This window comes from Sarcophilus harrisii, chromosome 3 (genome assembly GCF_902635505.1).
Source record: "Sarcophilus harrisii chromosome 3, mSarHar1.11, whole genome shotgun sequence".
In the NCBI taxonomy this organism is placed as follows: Eukaryota; Metazoa; Chordata; class Mammalia; order Dasyuromorphia; family Dasyuridae; genus Sarcophilus; species Sarcophilus harrisii.
This window is the reverse complement of record NC_045428.1, coordinates 404,212,487-404,230,013: the sequence shown is the minus strand read 5'-3', so window position 1 is coordinate 404,230,013 and position 17,527 is coordinate 404,212,487. Positions and strand designations below refer to the sequence as shown.

At 36.0% G+C, this 17,527-nt stretch overlaps 1 protein-coding gene across 6 annotated transcripts in view; it reads right to left on the bottom strand.

Annotated features, from left to right (window-relative positions):
- Positions 1 to 17,267, bottom strand: part of LRP2 (LDL receptor related protein 2) — a 233,801-nt gene extending 216,534 nt beyond the window's left edge. For all 6 annotated transcript variants that reach the window (XM_023499266.2, XM_023499267.2, XM_031960509.1 and 3 more), the window contains exon 1: positions 16,897 to 17,267. In XM_023499266.2, coding sequence (XP_023355034.1) covers positions 16,897 to 16,999 — 103 coding nt within the window. In that variant the 5' untranslated portion in view covers positions 17,000 to 17,267. The remainder of the gene's footprint in view (positions 1 to 16,896) is intronic.
- Positions 17,268 to 17,527: the final 260 nt, after the last annotated feature.

Here is a 17,527-nt window from a genome sequence, read left to right as displayed (position 1 = left end):
ATGAATCATGTCAAAAGACTTCAGGTATTATGTCCTAGTCCAGAGTTCTGATTGAATATTTTCTCAGGAAAAATAAGCACAGTGAAAATGGAAGAGAGGTAAGAAATATAGGGAGAGTATTGAGAATAAAGTTTGCCAAGGTCACAAACTGTCTACCTACCCTTTTATCCTCTTACACTTCATGGACTCACCTGATTAAAAAAATAAAAATCTTAAATTTTTTCAAGCATGTTCTGAGATCACAGAAATGGTCACCTGATTTCTTTTTCATCTGCAGGTTACAAGCTAAAATTTCAAAAACAGGTACAGCTTACATCCAAACAGTGCTTGTGCTATTTAGGGGTCATGAAGAAAAAAGGCACATGGTATTGTATAGCATTTCTGAGCTGTAAAGTTAGAAGGGGATACCTTTATAAAATTTTACTTATAAACATGAGACTTCTTTATAAGCTCATACACAAGATCGAGGCTCCCCAGGATTATACTACATATATACAATAGAAACGTATCTTATCTTTTTCAAGATTTTGGTAATTTCAGTTTTTCACTATGGAGAAATCATCAATATCAAAATATTACAAAAAGTTTGTTCAAAAAAGATCAATCTCCAAAAGTTAATACTTTCTGTGAAAAATTAATTCAATTCCAAAACAAACCAATTTCACTTGTCGCAATAGGTGAAGCAATATCATAATTGTCCAGTGCATTAATTCAGGCATAGAAAATTCAATAGTATCTCTGAGATCTGCATTTTAGTATTCAGCCTCATATGATACAAAAGAGGAACTGGCATTAGAGCCAGGAGACCTGGTTTCCAATCTTTAATCTAATAATTAATAACTATATGTAACTTATTATCTCTGAGATTTAATTATCATCTGTAAAATGGGTATAATAACATTTGCATAATAACATCACAGGATTATCATCTGTGGGAAATACTTTAGAAACTTTGTTAAAAATAGGTATTTCTGGCATAACTTGAACCTTGTGGTCAAAGACCCATTTAACTTTCAAATTCTGTGAACCCAAGAAAATTAAAATCACAAAGTATTTTTATTAATTTAAAGACAATTTGAAGCTAAAATTTTTAGTGTGCTTTTTAATGATGATTCAGTTGTATTTGTTTGCTTTATAAAAATAAATAAGCAGTCGTAAAAGACCAAAGCCATATATTTATCACAATAATTTCAATAAATTATATTTAAACTAAAAAAATTACCTTCTAAAGGAAATTTTTAAACTCAAAAATATAAGTCAATTCCTGCTTCAAATTAATTGAAATCTAATTCAGTTTTTCAATTTAGTTTAGATAAAAGAGGGAGGAAAAAAATTGAAAGGAAATTAGTTACATTCTTTACTTATTTCCCTCCCCTACCTTCATTTTTATATGTACTTGCTTACCTATTAAACTTCATTTTTCTAAACCATTCTCATTAAAAAATGTGCTGAGCTGGAAGAGCAAAGAGCTCCTGACATGGACTTTTCAGAAGCAAATGAACTTCAAACTCTGTAAGTTATCTCAGATTTTCCATATTAACTAAAACTGGATTGATATTCCTTATGAGTGAGGGGAGGAAGATGAGGACTGAAAAAAACACTCTCTAACTTCATGACAAGACAAATTGGGAAATAACACATTAATCTAAAAAGTACATTTGAATAATATGACTATTTACCAAAATTGTGTGGTAACCATTATAACAAATATTTCATTGATTTGTTGGCTAATTATGAATTCAATTTGCTATGCCAATTTAATATTCTTTGAAAATACAAACTATTCATTTTCCTGGAGTAAAGATATAAAATCAATGAAAAAACTATTCTCTGCCCTCTTGAAAGGAAGTTTCTAGAGTTTGTCTTGTTCCAAGATTCTAATCTATTAACATTCCAATCTTCGGGAAGTATAGTATATATGCATGTGTATATAAACCCATCTATAGAAAAATATAAATGAATGCACATTTCAATATATTGGGAAATCTTGTTTCCCCAAGGAGTTGGCTGTCTAGCATAATAACAATATATTTAACTTTAGAACCAATCCATTCTTTTTATTGTTTCAAAAATATGTCAGGAAATTGATCAATAAAAAAAAAAATGACCAAAGGATGACAAAATTGTGGTTTTTTTCCCAATGAACAAAGCCTTTAAATTGAAGATATCAAAAATATTTGATAAATGCTAACTCATGGAAGTCCTTAATCACACCCTTGAAAAAAATGTAGTTTTATTTTCCCTCTTTTGTACAGATAGAAAAACTAAAAATCTTCTCTCCCCCCCCCCCACCAGATTACATAGTTAGTGACAGCACCAGAAAGAACATTTTGCAGGTTTCCTTGTATAGTCCAGGACTCTATCTAGTAGACCAGCTGCCTCTTTGAAAGAAAAACAAAGGCTAGTGGTCTTTGATCTGTCAATAAGCTAACAGTACAAAAACGCATATTTGGGGGAAAGCACAGGTCAGCCTGACAAGTCAATCCTTGGAAGCCCAAAGGGAAAAGAATGGAAAGTCTTTAATGAAACTCCATTCAACTTCCCCTAAAATGAATCTTTCATTCATTTATTGCAAAACACATGAAAAATAAATCTGGATTAAAAAGGGATTTCATTGCTCATATTTCTAGTCGGCACCAAATATGAAAGACCATTTGATCTTTTTTCTTAGAGGGAACAAATAGGGAATATCAACCGCATTGAACATCTTTCTTAACTGACTCTCCAATGCCTTCTTTGTCTAGGCTACAACAATTTAATCATTTACAATTCTAACAGACAGTGAAGAAAAATCTAACTTTAACCAAGTATCATTCCATTAGTCCTTTTAATTTTTAACCATGAATTTTGTTTTTCTCTCAATTCTTAGTTTTAAGTGATTAGTTGGCAAATTCCTGAAACATCTCATTGCCCTCAATATTGGTAGAGATTTAAAAAGTAATGTCAAGATGAATTGTTTACAAAAGCTTAACCATTACTTGTATACACAAAAATTAACTATTTAATAGTTAATTTAGATAATATATACACTCCATTTCATTTGTTTTTATCTTATTTTACTATTAATTCATGTATACACAAAAATGGAATGCTAGAGTTGGAGTCAGCTATATCAATGCTTACATCCCAGCTTTGATACTTACTATATAGCCATGGAAAAATCATTTAATTTCTGTGTGACTGTTTCTTTATCTGTAAAATGGGGATAAAAATATCAGCAGGACCTGTTTCACAGGATTATTATGAGGTTCAAATGAGATAAAAGCTTTGCAAATCTTAATACATCATTTAAATGTACTACTACCATAATGATTTTCCTAATAAAAGCTGACAAATAAAATAAGAGATTCCCCCAAAAAATTATTCATAGCTAGAGTCTCTAGGAAATCGTAGATCTATCATCGTAGAAACTAAAAGTCTTTATTTTTATTTTGTCCTTTATTTAACAGTTGAATGTTCCTTTAATGGATATTTTAAGTGAAGATTGAAGGAACAAGTGTAGATAAAAACTGAGAGGATATTATAGACAAAGAAATAGTATGAGAACTAGAAGCTATTGAAGAGTTCAAAAAAAAAAAAAAGAAATCAAGAGGAAAGGAGAAAAGCTAAGCAGAAAAAAAGAAGATATTCAGAGAGGGTGATTTGGGGTTATAATGATGGGGGATGGCATGACACTGGTACCTCTGCTGAAAAGTCAATACCTTTTCATGCAGATCTAGTAATAAGAGTTAGTTTGATGAACTATAGATGAAGAATTCTCTCCCTCCTTTCTACTAGCCAGAGACAGTTTATCATCCTCATGTTACAATTCTGATGTATCTTCAGCCATCTTGATGTGTTTAATCCCCAGTCCAGTTATCCCATTTTTATCAATATACTTATGGCTCCCTGAGCAGTCTTTAACTAAATGAAGCACAGTCAATATGAGGAATCAATCAATCAGCAAGCATTTATTAGGTGCCTACTGTATGCTAGGCACCTGGTAGACAAAGACAGAAGTGTTTATTTTATAGACCTGAATGTAAAGGAAAGAGGACTTTTCAACAGCCCAGGTTCCCCTTTGAGTTGGCCCACTATTTTTCTTCAGTCCTACATAGAACAAGATCTATAATTTCCTGAGTAGATCATCAATGGTTTTCTCACTATGGACCATATCACTTCTCTTCGTGGGAAGCCACACCCCTCTTTAAAGACAGGCTTTTGTTGGATTAAGGCTGTTTTCCCAGCACCCTTAGCCTCAAACAGCTTGCTTTTGTGCTCTGTTTAAACACAGAATGACAGTTCCCTAACATAATGTCTAAAAACCTCATCTTATCTCTTTGTGAAAGCTACTGTATCAAATTTTGTCCTAAAAATAGCAGAATGACCCATTCTGTACATACCAAGAATTTTCACAGGGAACCAAGTGTTTGGGATGGAAGGAGAAAGGTTGACACTGAATCAGCTCAACTACTCTACCCTCCTAAAAGCCCTGGGCATCTGTTGTAACAAATGAGGTTGCCCCAAATCAACAGTGTTGTTGCTATGTGTGCACTGATAAAGGTTGCAGTTTTCTTTCTCTGATTTTATTTCAATATATCTCCCTCTTTTTTTGTGTGTCTTACAAAGAACCACTAGAGTTTTATATCTCCAGTGCATAGTGATAGACGCTTAATAAATGCTTGTTCATTGATTGATCTCAATATTAGGGAATTAAGAAATGGAGAGGGGAAAAATGTTGCAAAAGGCATTGGAACTTGCTTTCTGATAGCGTTCAGTGGCAATGAAAGTAATATCCAAAAGAAAAGCATTTAGTTCTTCCTCTTAGTAGTGACATGAGAGAACTATACACAAAGAAATGTGGTCTACATTTTCAGACAATTGTTCACAAGGTGGATGTTTATTAAATGCATGTTAATTGATTTATTAACCTTAATTGTTTTTCATTATGATAAGAAAGGATTAATTGGTATGTAGGAATAAGAGAGAATATGCCAAAAAATAACCGTGGTGTAAAAAGCAAAATATATCATCACTATAACATAAAAATATAATAGTAATATCTAACATTTATATGTACCACATATCATGCTAAGTGGTTTTACAATTACTATTTCAATTGATTCTCATAACAACCCTGGGAGATAAGTGCTATTTTTATCCCTCTTACAGATAAAGAAACCGAGAGAAACCAAGGTTAAGTGACTTGCCCAGATCAAATATTAAAGGCTAGATTTGAACTCCTGGCTTTCTGATTTCCAGCCTAGAACTCTATGCAATCTGGATATTCATCTAAAGCCAGGTCTGAGAACTCAATCAAAAGTGCCCTTTAAAAATAGTTCAATCCAAAGTTATTGTATAAAGCACATAGCATATAAGTTTATCAATGTGAAAAATCTATTTTGCATAAAGAGAATCAATACCAATAAATAAAAAATTGAGGAAGTCTTTGACTCTTCCTTCTCCTCCTCCTCTGCTGGATGGTAATTGGATCAAAAGTGACTATATTTAAGTAAAAAGTTTGATTTTCATTCTAGAATTCAGCCTAATTTTGGAACTTCCTTTTAAAGTTTTTAATGACCTGATTTTCCAACTCTCACCCAGAAAAGTTTTTTTATCTTTAATAATATTTTATCACCCCAGACAAAACAAACCCAGCTCAAGATGATACAGCCATCTCTCTTACATATCTTCTATGCTAGATGCCAGGGAATTTTTCTAGGGAAAACTGATTGCAACTCTTCTTTAACAGAGTCTGAGTAACTTTTTAATCCCCCCTTAATTTATGTTCCCTCATTATAATTATCATCACAAAAGAGAAAACGCAATCCCACCTAAGAAGACAGGAAGAAGGGGCAGCTAGGTGGCACAGTGGGTAGAGTACCAGCCCTGAAGTCAGGATGACCTGATTTCAAATCTGGTCTCAGACACTTATTCCTAGTTGTGTGACCCTGGACAAGTCACTTAACTCCAATTGCCTTAGGGAAAAAAAAGAGAGGAAAAAAATCTACAAATGAAGAAGAGCTTGTTTAATTGTTGTCAGTCGATCTGATTCTTTGTGACCCCATTTGTGGTTTTCCTGGCAAAGATACTGATGTGGTTCACCATTTCCTTCTGCAGCTCATTTTATAAATAAGGAAACTGAGACAGGATTAAGTGACTTGCCCAAGGGAACATAACTAGTAAGGTATCTGAAGTCAGATTTGAACTGAACTTGTCTTGATTCCAAACTGAGCATTCTATCTATCGTACCACCAAGCTGCACCAAAACAGTTACAGAGCATATCCAGACCCATGTGCTGATGACAGGCCTGGTCAAGGGAGGGGACAGCTAAGGGGTAAAATGTTATGACTTCATGTGAAAAGATCTGTTCCCTATGAAGGCAGGAACTGGAAAGCAGGCATTGCAGGCAAAAAGATGAAAGGGAGGTTCCTCTGCAAAGAGCTCTCCTTTGGGTCCAAAATTTGGACTTATGTTTTTGTCACAGACTTTGGAAATACTTTCAGGGGTTAAAAGCCAAGTCAAGAAGTCAGAGGGCTCAGTAGTGGAGGAAGAGATAGGTGGGACCTTTATGGCACAAAGCATGCCCTAGAAAAACAGCACAAAAAGAACTAAAGATACAGGAGTGTCAGAGCAAAGAAAGTGAGGCCATGACAAAGAAGTATGTCCCTCCATGATGATGCCCTGTGAAAAAGTTCCAATCACACTATCCTATTAATTGCTTTGGCAACACTTTACCTATTTGAAAATCTTAGCAATGCAGGACACAACTAAGAACCTAAAGGAAGGCACCCCCTAAAAACCTCTGAGTAATCAAACTGTATGACAAAAAGTCCATCTCCATAAGTCTTTCAATATATTCAGAACTCATCTAACACTGAACTCTTCCTTCATATACAATTGTAACTATCTTGCTTACTTAGTTTTCTAATCCACAGCATACTAGAAACATCATATCATAAGAATGGAAAGGCTGTATGAGACACGCATACTGATATTAACATGAAATGATGGTTAACAATCTAGCAAAAAAAAAAACCCAGAAACGCTAAAAATCAAGAATGGAGAAATTTTAAAAACACAGTCATCTATAGCTATTTTGGGACAAGCTGTCCTGTGCATTTCAACCGTCACTGAGGCTGTCCCTGTATTGCAGCTCAGTACAAATGACAATCAGTGTTATAATGATGAATCTGAGTCATAGAAATAAATTATGTCCTGGATTCTTTGAAAAGGAAGGCTGAAAAATATGTAATACATCTTAGAAAGATAAAAAAGGAGAGAGGAAGGCTAAGAGTTTTGTTACTATCAGTTCATATATAGGACATTTTTACAAGACTTTTCCCTACAAACACTGTGAGGTAGGTAATAAGTATTATTTTTCCAATATTATATGTGAGGAAGGTGAGGATTATGCTGGGACACTTTTAGTTTCAGAGATGGATTTAAACTTGAAATTTTGTTACTCCAAGTCTACCATAACACTAATCTATTATACCCCATTCTTTCTTTTGGTATTTCCAAGGCTTGTTTTCACTACCAAAAAATTACTTTGTAGAGAACACATCATTTTCTAACCTTATCAGATAAAGGCACTGATTAAATGTTTGTTAATCAATTTATTAGTCCTGATAAAATGAATGCAATCAGCGTTCCTAATATAGTATATAGCATAGAGAGATAGGTGGCAAAATGTATAGAATTTAGGGTCTGAACTCAAAAAAAAAAAAAAAAAACTAAATTTGAATCCTGCCTCAAAAACTTACTAGATGTGTGACCCTGGGAAAGTAGTTTAATCAGTTTTCACATCTATAGAGATGATAATAATAATAATTAAATTTCCAGAGCTGTTATAAGGATCAAATGAGATAATATGTGTAAAGTGCTTTGCAGACCTTAAAGTAAGATATACAAAACTTTTGTGTATAGTAAGCACAATAAAAATTTATAGGTTTGATGAATCAATATTCATTTTTATTCATCCAATAGAAATGATCACATGACCTGAGCCAATGAGCAGGTACTTATTTTCTTTTTTATTTATTTATTTATTTATTTATTGGCATTTTTTTTTTATTTAATAGCCTTTTATTTACATGATATATACATGGGTAATTTTACAGCATTAACAATTGCCAAACCTCTTGTTCCAATTTTTCACCTCTTACCCCCCCCACCCCCTCCCCTAGATGGCAGGATGACCAGTAGATGTTAAATATATTAAAATATAAATTAGATACACAATAAGTATACCCGCAGGTACTTATTTTCAAAGAATCTGTAAATCTACCCAGATTTTATATTATATAATCTCAAGTAGGCTCTCACTGCTTCAAGGCAATCTTCTTTTTAACATCCCCCAATTAATTCACTATTCCACTCACCAGAGTGGTTCTCACTCTTCAGTGGGCCTTCATTACTTTAAACCTAGACTATTAGAATACCTACTGGTTGATCTTCTTGCCAAAAGTCTCTCCCCATTTCAGTATATCTTTCATTCAGTGGTCAAAGTGATCTTCCTACCTTACACATCTGACCACATCAATAATCTGCATTAGTTCCCTGTCATCTCCAGGATCAAATATAAATCTTCTGTTTGACAAATCCTTTATAACATGAGTCACACACACACACACACACACACACACACACACACACATATACCATTGCAATCTCTTACATCTTCCTCTACCACACTTACTCTTAGATCCAGAGGCTTGGCATCCTTATGTTCCTCACACAAAATACTTCATCTTGAGACTCTTAAGAAATTTCACTGATTGTTGCCCTTACCTAGAATGCTATTCTTCATTTCCAATCCCAGCTTTTTTGATTTCCCTGAAGTTCCAACTGAAATCCCATGTTCTACAAAAAGTCTGTCCCAATTACCCTTAATTCACATGTCATATCTCCACTGATTCTTTACAATTTTTCCTGTTGGTACATAGTTATATCCATGTTATCCAGTCCATTAAACTATAAGCACCTTAATAGCAGGATCTGTCTTGTGTCTTTTTATCTCCAATGCTTGGCACAGTGACAGGGTATTCAATAGGTGCTTAATAAATGCCATTGACTAATTAATGCACAAGTTAAGTGGCACATATAGTCAATGGAGCCCTTTCTAGTATGCAATATAATTTGTCATCAATTTCTGAGCAAGACTTGGGCAATAAAGGACATTGTATACAGGGTAGCAAGTGGTTTTTTTTTATTATTATTTTCTTTTTTTTTAAACAGCAATAATAATTTTGGTGTCAGAGGTATTTTGATGGTTACTGGTCAAAGGCGTTGATGGCTTCAATGGAAACATTCAAATTTTCTCATCTGTAATTTGAAACATAGTTTTGCTGCATTGTTTTTGTCAATAATGGGGAAGGGGGGGAAGAAAACTCCCCCAGGCTAAAACCTGATAATCTTGCTTCTGAAATAAAAGCACTAGCTTTTCAATCTTGCAGTCTCCACCATGAGATGAAATCCAGAAACAAAGTCCCAGTTAATTAGCCTCAGGACAAGATCATGATGTAGCACATAGAGATCTGAGATTAGTGATTTATCTCAGTGTCTCTGAATCAAATGTAGTGTGAAGGCCCCAGCTTTCTCCCTGCTGAGCATGAAGTCCCTTTTAATGCCAAGAGTATGCCATTATAGTTATAGCTTTTAAGTTAAATTTTAGAGACTTTTGAAATGCACCAAGGCATGGTTTCTGATCTGTCATTTGCTCAATAGAAAGCATTTTATTATATTTGTAAATCCTTCTTCTTGATACTTAACCCTTATAAAGACTCAGAGGTAAGGGCTTGGTGCTTGGAACAGGAACTAAGTATTAGGAATGATAGAAAAAGATTAGGGTTGGTAGGAATGGGATAAGTAATAAAAATTTAAACTTGTCTGGATCCTGCTTTCTCACTACATTCTCCAAAAGCTGCTCCCAAATAAGAATCAACTCCTATGGGAGACAATTGAAAATGAGCCAGTGAAAACTGTTAGTTTAGACCAAATAATAAGGGAGGCAGGAACTTCAAAGGAATGCAAAGAATTCCCCAAAATTATTTTCTTCCCTCTTCTTTCCACCCCTCCCCATTAACCTGAAAGACATATTCCCAATGGAATAGAAATGTAGGATTTTTTAGCATGTTTTTCAATATTGTTTCCTCTGGTAAGTGTTGATTGATCTCTCCTCCCTCAGTAACCCCAACACAGTCTCTTAACTTTTCCATCCATGTTTCTTTACATAAAAATGAAAATAGCAATGCAAGTCTCTCTCACAAAGCTGTTAGAGTTAATAATTAATTTTTAAAAGTACTTGAAAATATTAAAAGTTAAATAGATATGTTCAACAATCATCAACATGCATTCACCAAGTCCACATAGGGTGCATGGCATGATACCAGAAAATAATGAGAATGGAAATTGAAGTAATGAAAGGCAGTCCTTATGCAGAAGAATAACTGACAGGTGTGTTATTCATAAACAAGGCCATTTCAAGGGTATTTTGAATTTAGAGAATATGCCAAAATGTACAATATGTGCATGCTCCCAAGTTTGGGGAGAAAATAACAAGTACAAGAAAAATAGCAGAGTTTCTGAATTTGGTGTATTAGGCTGAAGCCAAAAGGAATCTTACAGATAATCAGGTCAAAATGGTTCCTTTTACAGAAGAGAAAATTGACCATCAAAAAAGGGAAATTGACCTGAGAGTAAAAGCTGGAACTTTCTAGTCTTCTGAAACCCATCCAGGGATCTTTCTCTTTTTTTTAATTTATTTTTAATAGCTTTTTATTTACAAGTTATATGTATGGGTAGTTTTACAGCATTGGCAATTGCCAAACCTTTTATTCCAATTTTTGCCCTCCTTCCCCCCATCCCCTCTCCTAGATGGCAGGGACCAGTAGATGTTAAATATATTAAAGTACAAATTAGATACACAATAAGTATATATGACCAAACCGTTATTTTACTGTACAAAAAGAATCAGACTCTGAAATATTGAACAATTAGCCTGTGAAGGAAATCCAAAATGCAGGCAGGCAAAAATAGAGGGATTGGGAATTCTATGTAATGGTTCTTAGTCATCCCCCAGAGTTCTTTCGCAGGGTGTAGCTGGTTCAGTTCATTACTGCTCCATTGGAACTGATTTGGTTCATCTCATTGCTGAAGATGGCCAGGTCCATCAGAATTGATCATCATATGGTATTGTTATTGAAGTATATAATGATCTCCTGGCCCTGCTCGTTTCACTCAGCATCAGTTCGTGTAAGTCTCTCCAGGCCTTTCTGAAATCATCCTGTTGGTCATTTCTTGACGAACAATAATATTCCATAATATTCATATACCACATAATATTCATAATTCCATAATATTCATATACCACAATTTATTCAACCATTCTCCAATTGATGGGCATCCACTCAGTTTCCAGTTTCTGGCCACTACAAAGAGGGCTGCCACAAACATTCATCCGTTCTTTAGTATCTCTTTGGGTATAAGCTCAGTAGTAACACTGCTGGATCAAAGGCATATGCACAGTTTGATAACTTTTTGAGCATAGTTCCAAATTGCTCTCCAGAATGGTTGGATGTGTTCACAGTTCCACCAACAATGTATCACTGTCCCCGTTTTCCCACATCCCCTCCAACATTCCGCATTATCTTTCCCTGTCATTCTAGCCAGTCTGACAGGTGTGTAGTAGTATCTCAGAGTTGTCTTAATTTGCATTTCTCTGATTAATAATGACTTGGAGCATCTTTTCATATGGCTAGAAATAGTTTCAATTTCTTCATCTGATAATTGTCTGTTCATATCCTTTGATCATTTATCAATTGGAGAATGACTTGATATCTTATAAATTAGAGTCAATTCTCTATATATTTTGGAAATAAGTCCTTTATCAGAACCTTTGACTGTAAAAATATTTTCAGGGATCTTTCCACAATACCACACTACCTTTCACATTCCACCAACAATTTTCAAGAAGAAAACTTTTTTGAAAAGCATTTATTTGCAAGAGCTAGTATGAAGACTAAACTCATGACCTAGGATTTTGAAAATGTGACCAAAACCAGCATATTGGAAAAGTCTAATCACTAACAATTATAGACACTATCTGCTTCACTCAGTGGCTGGTAAAATCTTGGTTCAAGTTCTTTGTGGCTATTGCATATGATTCTACAAAGCTCACTTGCTAAAAACTGGCTTAAGTGGAACTCAAGGCAGGCAGAGAAGACACACTTTGAAATAGGGTTTATATGGGAGAAATTAAACCACCAACAAAAACTTCTATTTTGGTAGCCTTCAACAAATCATAGTATCTAAGCATGTGGTTAGCACCAGACTACATATTATGAAGCTTAAAACTTAATATTGCACTAAGATTTTTGGAATACCCTGTATAATACACCCTGACTCCTAACCTCAAAAAGTGATTCTTACAAAATGGAAAGTATCAACAGTAGCCCTGGACTCTAAAAGTTTTAAATATGAATGGTTTTTAAAAATCTCAAATATCTTAACTGCATGATAGCTGACCAAGCAGGTGTCCTTGAGTTGTTCCATAAAAAATGGCAAAAGGCTACTAGTATCTAGCAATAAGTCTTTTTCTTACAACAGTCTGGTTTATACTCTTAAGAACATTCAATAAATGCTGGAGAAGGTTAGCATATGTTTCTGTTTCAAAAGCAGGGTCTAAAATCAAGAAGACTGAAGTTCAAATTGAGATTCAGATGCTTACTTGTTTGTAGCAGTTAAGTCATTCAACCTCTGTCTCCTTTTCTTCATTTGTCAAATGGGGATGTTAACAATACCTACCTCCCACAGTTGTTGTGAAGATCAAATGAAATAACAATTGTAAAATTCTTAACATAGTATCTAACATATTATAGTTGTTATATTAATGTTAGCTATTTTTATTATTAATTTTAGTATTGTTATTTCCTGGGAAACTATTAGAGGTTGATACCTTATGAGAGTCACCAAGAAACTTGGATTTCAGCAACTGTTCTACACTGCTACAACTACATTCAAAATGCATTAAAATTGTCTTGAAAGTCTATAAGAAATTATGGACCCCTATGAGGGATTAGTGAAAAACTATGACCTAACAATTAATTTTAGGGCTTGAAAATCTAGTTAAGTAGCAGCTTGCACTAGGGAAACCCTACTCACAGCCAAAGATCTTTAGGAATGTGTTCTGATAACCCAAGAATTAGAAAAATGGATCAACAAGGCCGACACAATTTTTGGAGACAAAATGAAACCACTAGGTGTGGAATTGAAATAGTATCAGATCTTAGACCAAGTTAAAGGTAATAGCTATGTGGCTCCTTAGACTTAATTACATATAACACATGCAGTATATTCAGTTAGTTCAACTTGGTCATCTACATAAAATTTAGCTTATTATAAAGCAAAATTAGTTAAGAATTACTGGTTTCTAGAACTGTCAGACCCACTGAGCTAGACAAAGATGTATCCATATTGCAGCAGAAAGACAAAGTCCTAGTTTTGATATTAACTAGTTGGGTGACATTGAGTAAGTTTTTTCAATATTCTTGGTTCTCTTATCTTCAGAATGAAGAAATCGGATTGGATTACCTATAAGGTCCCTTCCAGATCCAGTATTCTATGATACTATAATAAAAAATGCATATAAGCAAAGGGAAAAAAATCAAAAAGGCAGTACTGGGATGACCCATAGAATCTGGAGTAATAAAATAGATATCAACTACTATGGAAAAGAAAAATTTAGCCATCAGAAAAAAAGAGTATCTCATTTTAAGTAATCTCAATCAATAAACCTTTACAAAGAAAGAGACAGAGTTTATAAAGAGTAACAAGTTCAGGTGAGGAGGGAAATGGTAACATCAGCTAACAAGCGGGAAGATTTATCCTTTTATGGAAACAATAGCTAACACAACTCAAGCTTCTCAGGGATACTTACATCAACCAATCAATCAATCAATCAACAAGTATTTATTAAGCACCTGGATAAGAGCACAAGTGAATTAAACAATCACTGTTCCAAGGAACTTACAATTTAATAGAAGAGACAAAAAAAATACATAAGTACTTATGAAATAACTGTAAATAATAATAATACAAATAGTGAAAAACAAAGCAGATTAAAAGAGTCCCTAATAATAAGTATTGTAAAAGACTTATAGATTCAAAGAGCACCCTACTAATATTGTAACATTTTATTTTTATAACAACCATAGGAGGTAGTTGCTATTATTAACTCTGTCTTACAGATGAGAAAGCTGAGTCAGACAGAATTAAGTGATTGCCAAAAGTCACACAATTTGCAGCCTTCTGAAGCTGAATTTGAACTCAGGTCCTCTTGACTCTAAGCCCAGACTGCTCACTACTGAACCATTTAGTACCTACTAGCAGCTGAAGGACCAAGAAAGACTTCCTGTAGAAGGTGGTATGGAGAGTATCACCTTGAGTTGCATCCTCTAATTCTAAAGATGATAAAGAGATACTAAATAGATCATATAGCATAGTATGTGGGGAAAATATTAAAACTATTAATCATTCAGCATTCAATGACTACATCTAAAGAAAATTCATTTATGAGTTGTCCAAATTCTTTTTTTTTTAAATTCTTTTAAAATTTTAAAATTAAAAAATTTTTTAAATTCTTATCATTCATGCAACTATTTAACAACTCTGCCCCCAGATGAGGGAAAGTCAAGATTTCCCTTCACTAGATTTTTTTTTCTAGGAGCATACAATCAATCCTATAGTCCTATTTGCAAAATGAGATGCAACTTTAAGTACACTACATCTTGGACACTGAGATTCTTCAGACTAAACCAAGTTTATGCTTGTGTGTATTTTCAACATCCAGGAAGAAAAACAAAGGAATCTATCTACCCCATCTGACTCCCTTCACATGAGTTTTCCATGACTAGTCAAGTTTGTTAACTGTCTCCAGATTTCTTCCCAGGTCTGAAATGGGTTTTGTTAGTGGGAGTTACTGTATAAATACTTACTTGATTCCCTCTAAGGAGCTTACACTAAGAGTTGAGCAAAGAAAGCAGATTAACCATTTGAATTTGTCGTCGTCCCCCCCCCCTCCCAGTTTACCCACCTTTCTCCCATCAATGAGGGCCTTCTAGAATCACCACCCTTCCACCCCAATATGAAGCTCAGGGAAATCAATATATTACTTCTACTAATCCTTCAACAATAAGGGTTTCATTTTCATTGTAGGGCAATTAAGTTGTCCAAGAAGAAGGAAAGAGAGGGCTAAGAAGGGAGACTCTTCTGTCCTCACAGCCAGATTAGTACCAGTGGTAGCAGCAACCTACACCGAGCGGAGCTCGATCTGTTGGTCACATGCTGCTCTCAGCCGCTACCTAGCAACAGCAAAGCCCAAGGAAAAAAGTTCTCCCAGTCTCTAACTCTTCCCTTTTTCTTTACTTTCTTGTTTTCTCTCTGTGTCTCTCTGTGTCTCTCTCTGTCTCTGTCTCTCTCTGTCTCTCTCTGTTTCTCTCTCTCTCCTCTTTCTCGTTCGTTCTCTCTGTCGTTCTTTTCTCCTCTCTTTTCTCCTTTCTCTCTTTCTTTCCTCTCTTGTCTCTTGTTCTTTCCTCTCTCTATGTATCTCTCCTTCTCTCCCTTTTTCCTTCTCTCTCTCTCTCTTCTGCTCTCTTCCTTTCTTTCTCTCTCCAGCCACCAGCCTTAATCTCTGTCTCTCTCCCACTCCTTACTCTTCCTGTTTCTCTCATATCTCTACCTCTCCTCTCTTTCCCTTTCTTTCTTACTCTCTCTCCCCCCATCTCTTTCCCCCACTCTCTTCCTCTTCTCACCCATATTCACCCTTGTTCTCTTGCACCCACTTTTTCACTCTTTCCCTTTCTTCTCTTCAACCCCCATTCTTGTGTGCCTCTTGCTTCCTTAACTTTTCTTCTTGCTCCTTTTCTTCCCTTTTTCTCTTTTCTATTTTCCAATTCCCCCTCCTTTCTTCCTTTCTCCCTTTTCCAATAAATCCTCTCTTTCTTAACTCCTTTTGCCTCCTGCTCCAGATTCCTGGATCTGAATCTGCTTGAAAGAAGTTTAAAGAGCCTCAGACCAAACAATTGCGTCTGTATTATATTCTTTAGAATGGTGAGCAGACATGCACGCGCGCGCACACACGCAACAGAAGCCCTACAAGCCGCATTTTAAGAAAAAAAGAAAAGAAAAGTCATGCTCCAAGCACCAACAACTCTCCTTTGCACCAATTCATTCCCAGATTTCTCCTTGCCTAGGATTGATCCCGAGACGATGTGGGCATTACGTGATTCTGTGTCTTTGGGTCACAAGGGACAAAGTTTTGCAGGTGCTTCTTAGAGAATTAGGGGAGGGGGGACAGAAGGGGTCTGGAAGGGGACTCCTTTTGCAATGAAGCACAAGTAGGAAAGTCAGAGGGTTTCCAAATGAATGAATGAATGGAATTTGATTTATTTAAAAAAAAAAAAGTCAGTCAATGGGAAATCAGAAAATGTGTTGGGAAATCAATCTCATACTTTCTCAAACCTTGGAATCTCTCCTATGGTCCATCTCAGGGAGAGACTGATAGGGTAAGGAAGAAGACTGTATTTTCATGTGAGTAAGAAAGAGACTGAGGGTTAGGGGTGAAATCCCTAGAGGAACAAAGCCCGGAGTGAATGAGGTAAACTGTCAGTGAAACCTGCCTGGCTACTGTTTCAAGCGTCTGTCCGTCCGGCTTCGCTTCTCCCTTAGGGAAAAGGCCGGGAAAGGGGAGCTCCTAGCTTGTTCTCTAATGGTCTGCAACCTGAACAGCCCCTGGGACTGCGGGAGAACTTGAAAAACTGCAAGGTCCCCGGGGCCAGGGAACCTCCTCCCCTACCTTCGGACAGGCGCTCAGAAGGAGCCCTAGGGAACTGGGCACCCAGCCTGCGATAACTCACCCTGGCAGTTGATCTCCCTTGTGCAGGCAATAAGGAGTATCAGCAGTTTACAGACAGCGGCGGTCCCTCCGTCCATAGTGGAGCGACGGCAGCGAAGTCCCATTGGTGCGCTAGGATGCTAGTGGAGCAGCGTGGAGATCTGGGGAGCCCAGAAGGGGCTCCAGCAACAGAGTTTGGTACCACGTGGCTTTTTTTTCTCTTTTCTTTCTCCTTCTAAGTCTTTTTTACCTTATTCCGCTAGTTGTGGCAGAAAAGTGCGTTCTACAGTGGAGACATAGTGTGTCCTAATCAACTCTCCACTCTCCAGACATGGCATAAAGCCCTTTATAGCCAGCCGCCCCGGAACTAGCATGAGGGAATCCAATGGGACAGGCTCCCTGCCGCCCGCCCCTCCCTCTTGTACTTTGCAGCTTTGAAAGTAGCGGGGATGCGCTCTCTCTCTTCTCTCTCTCTCTCCTCTCTCTCTCTCTCTCTCTCTCCTCTCTCTCTCTCTCTCTCTCTCTCTCTCTCTCTCTCTCTCTCTCTCTCTCTCTCTCACACACACACACACACATACTGCCTGCACTCTTCATTCTCCCCGACTTAACACCCCACAGATGCGAGTAAGCACACTAAGTGACTGATCTGACCG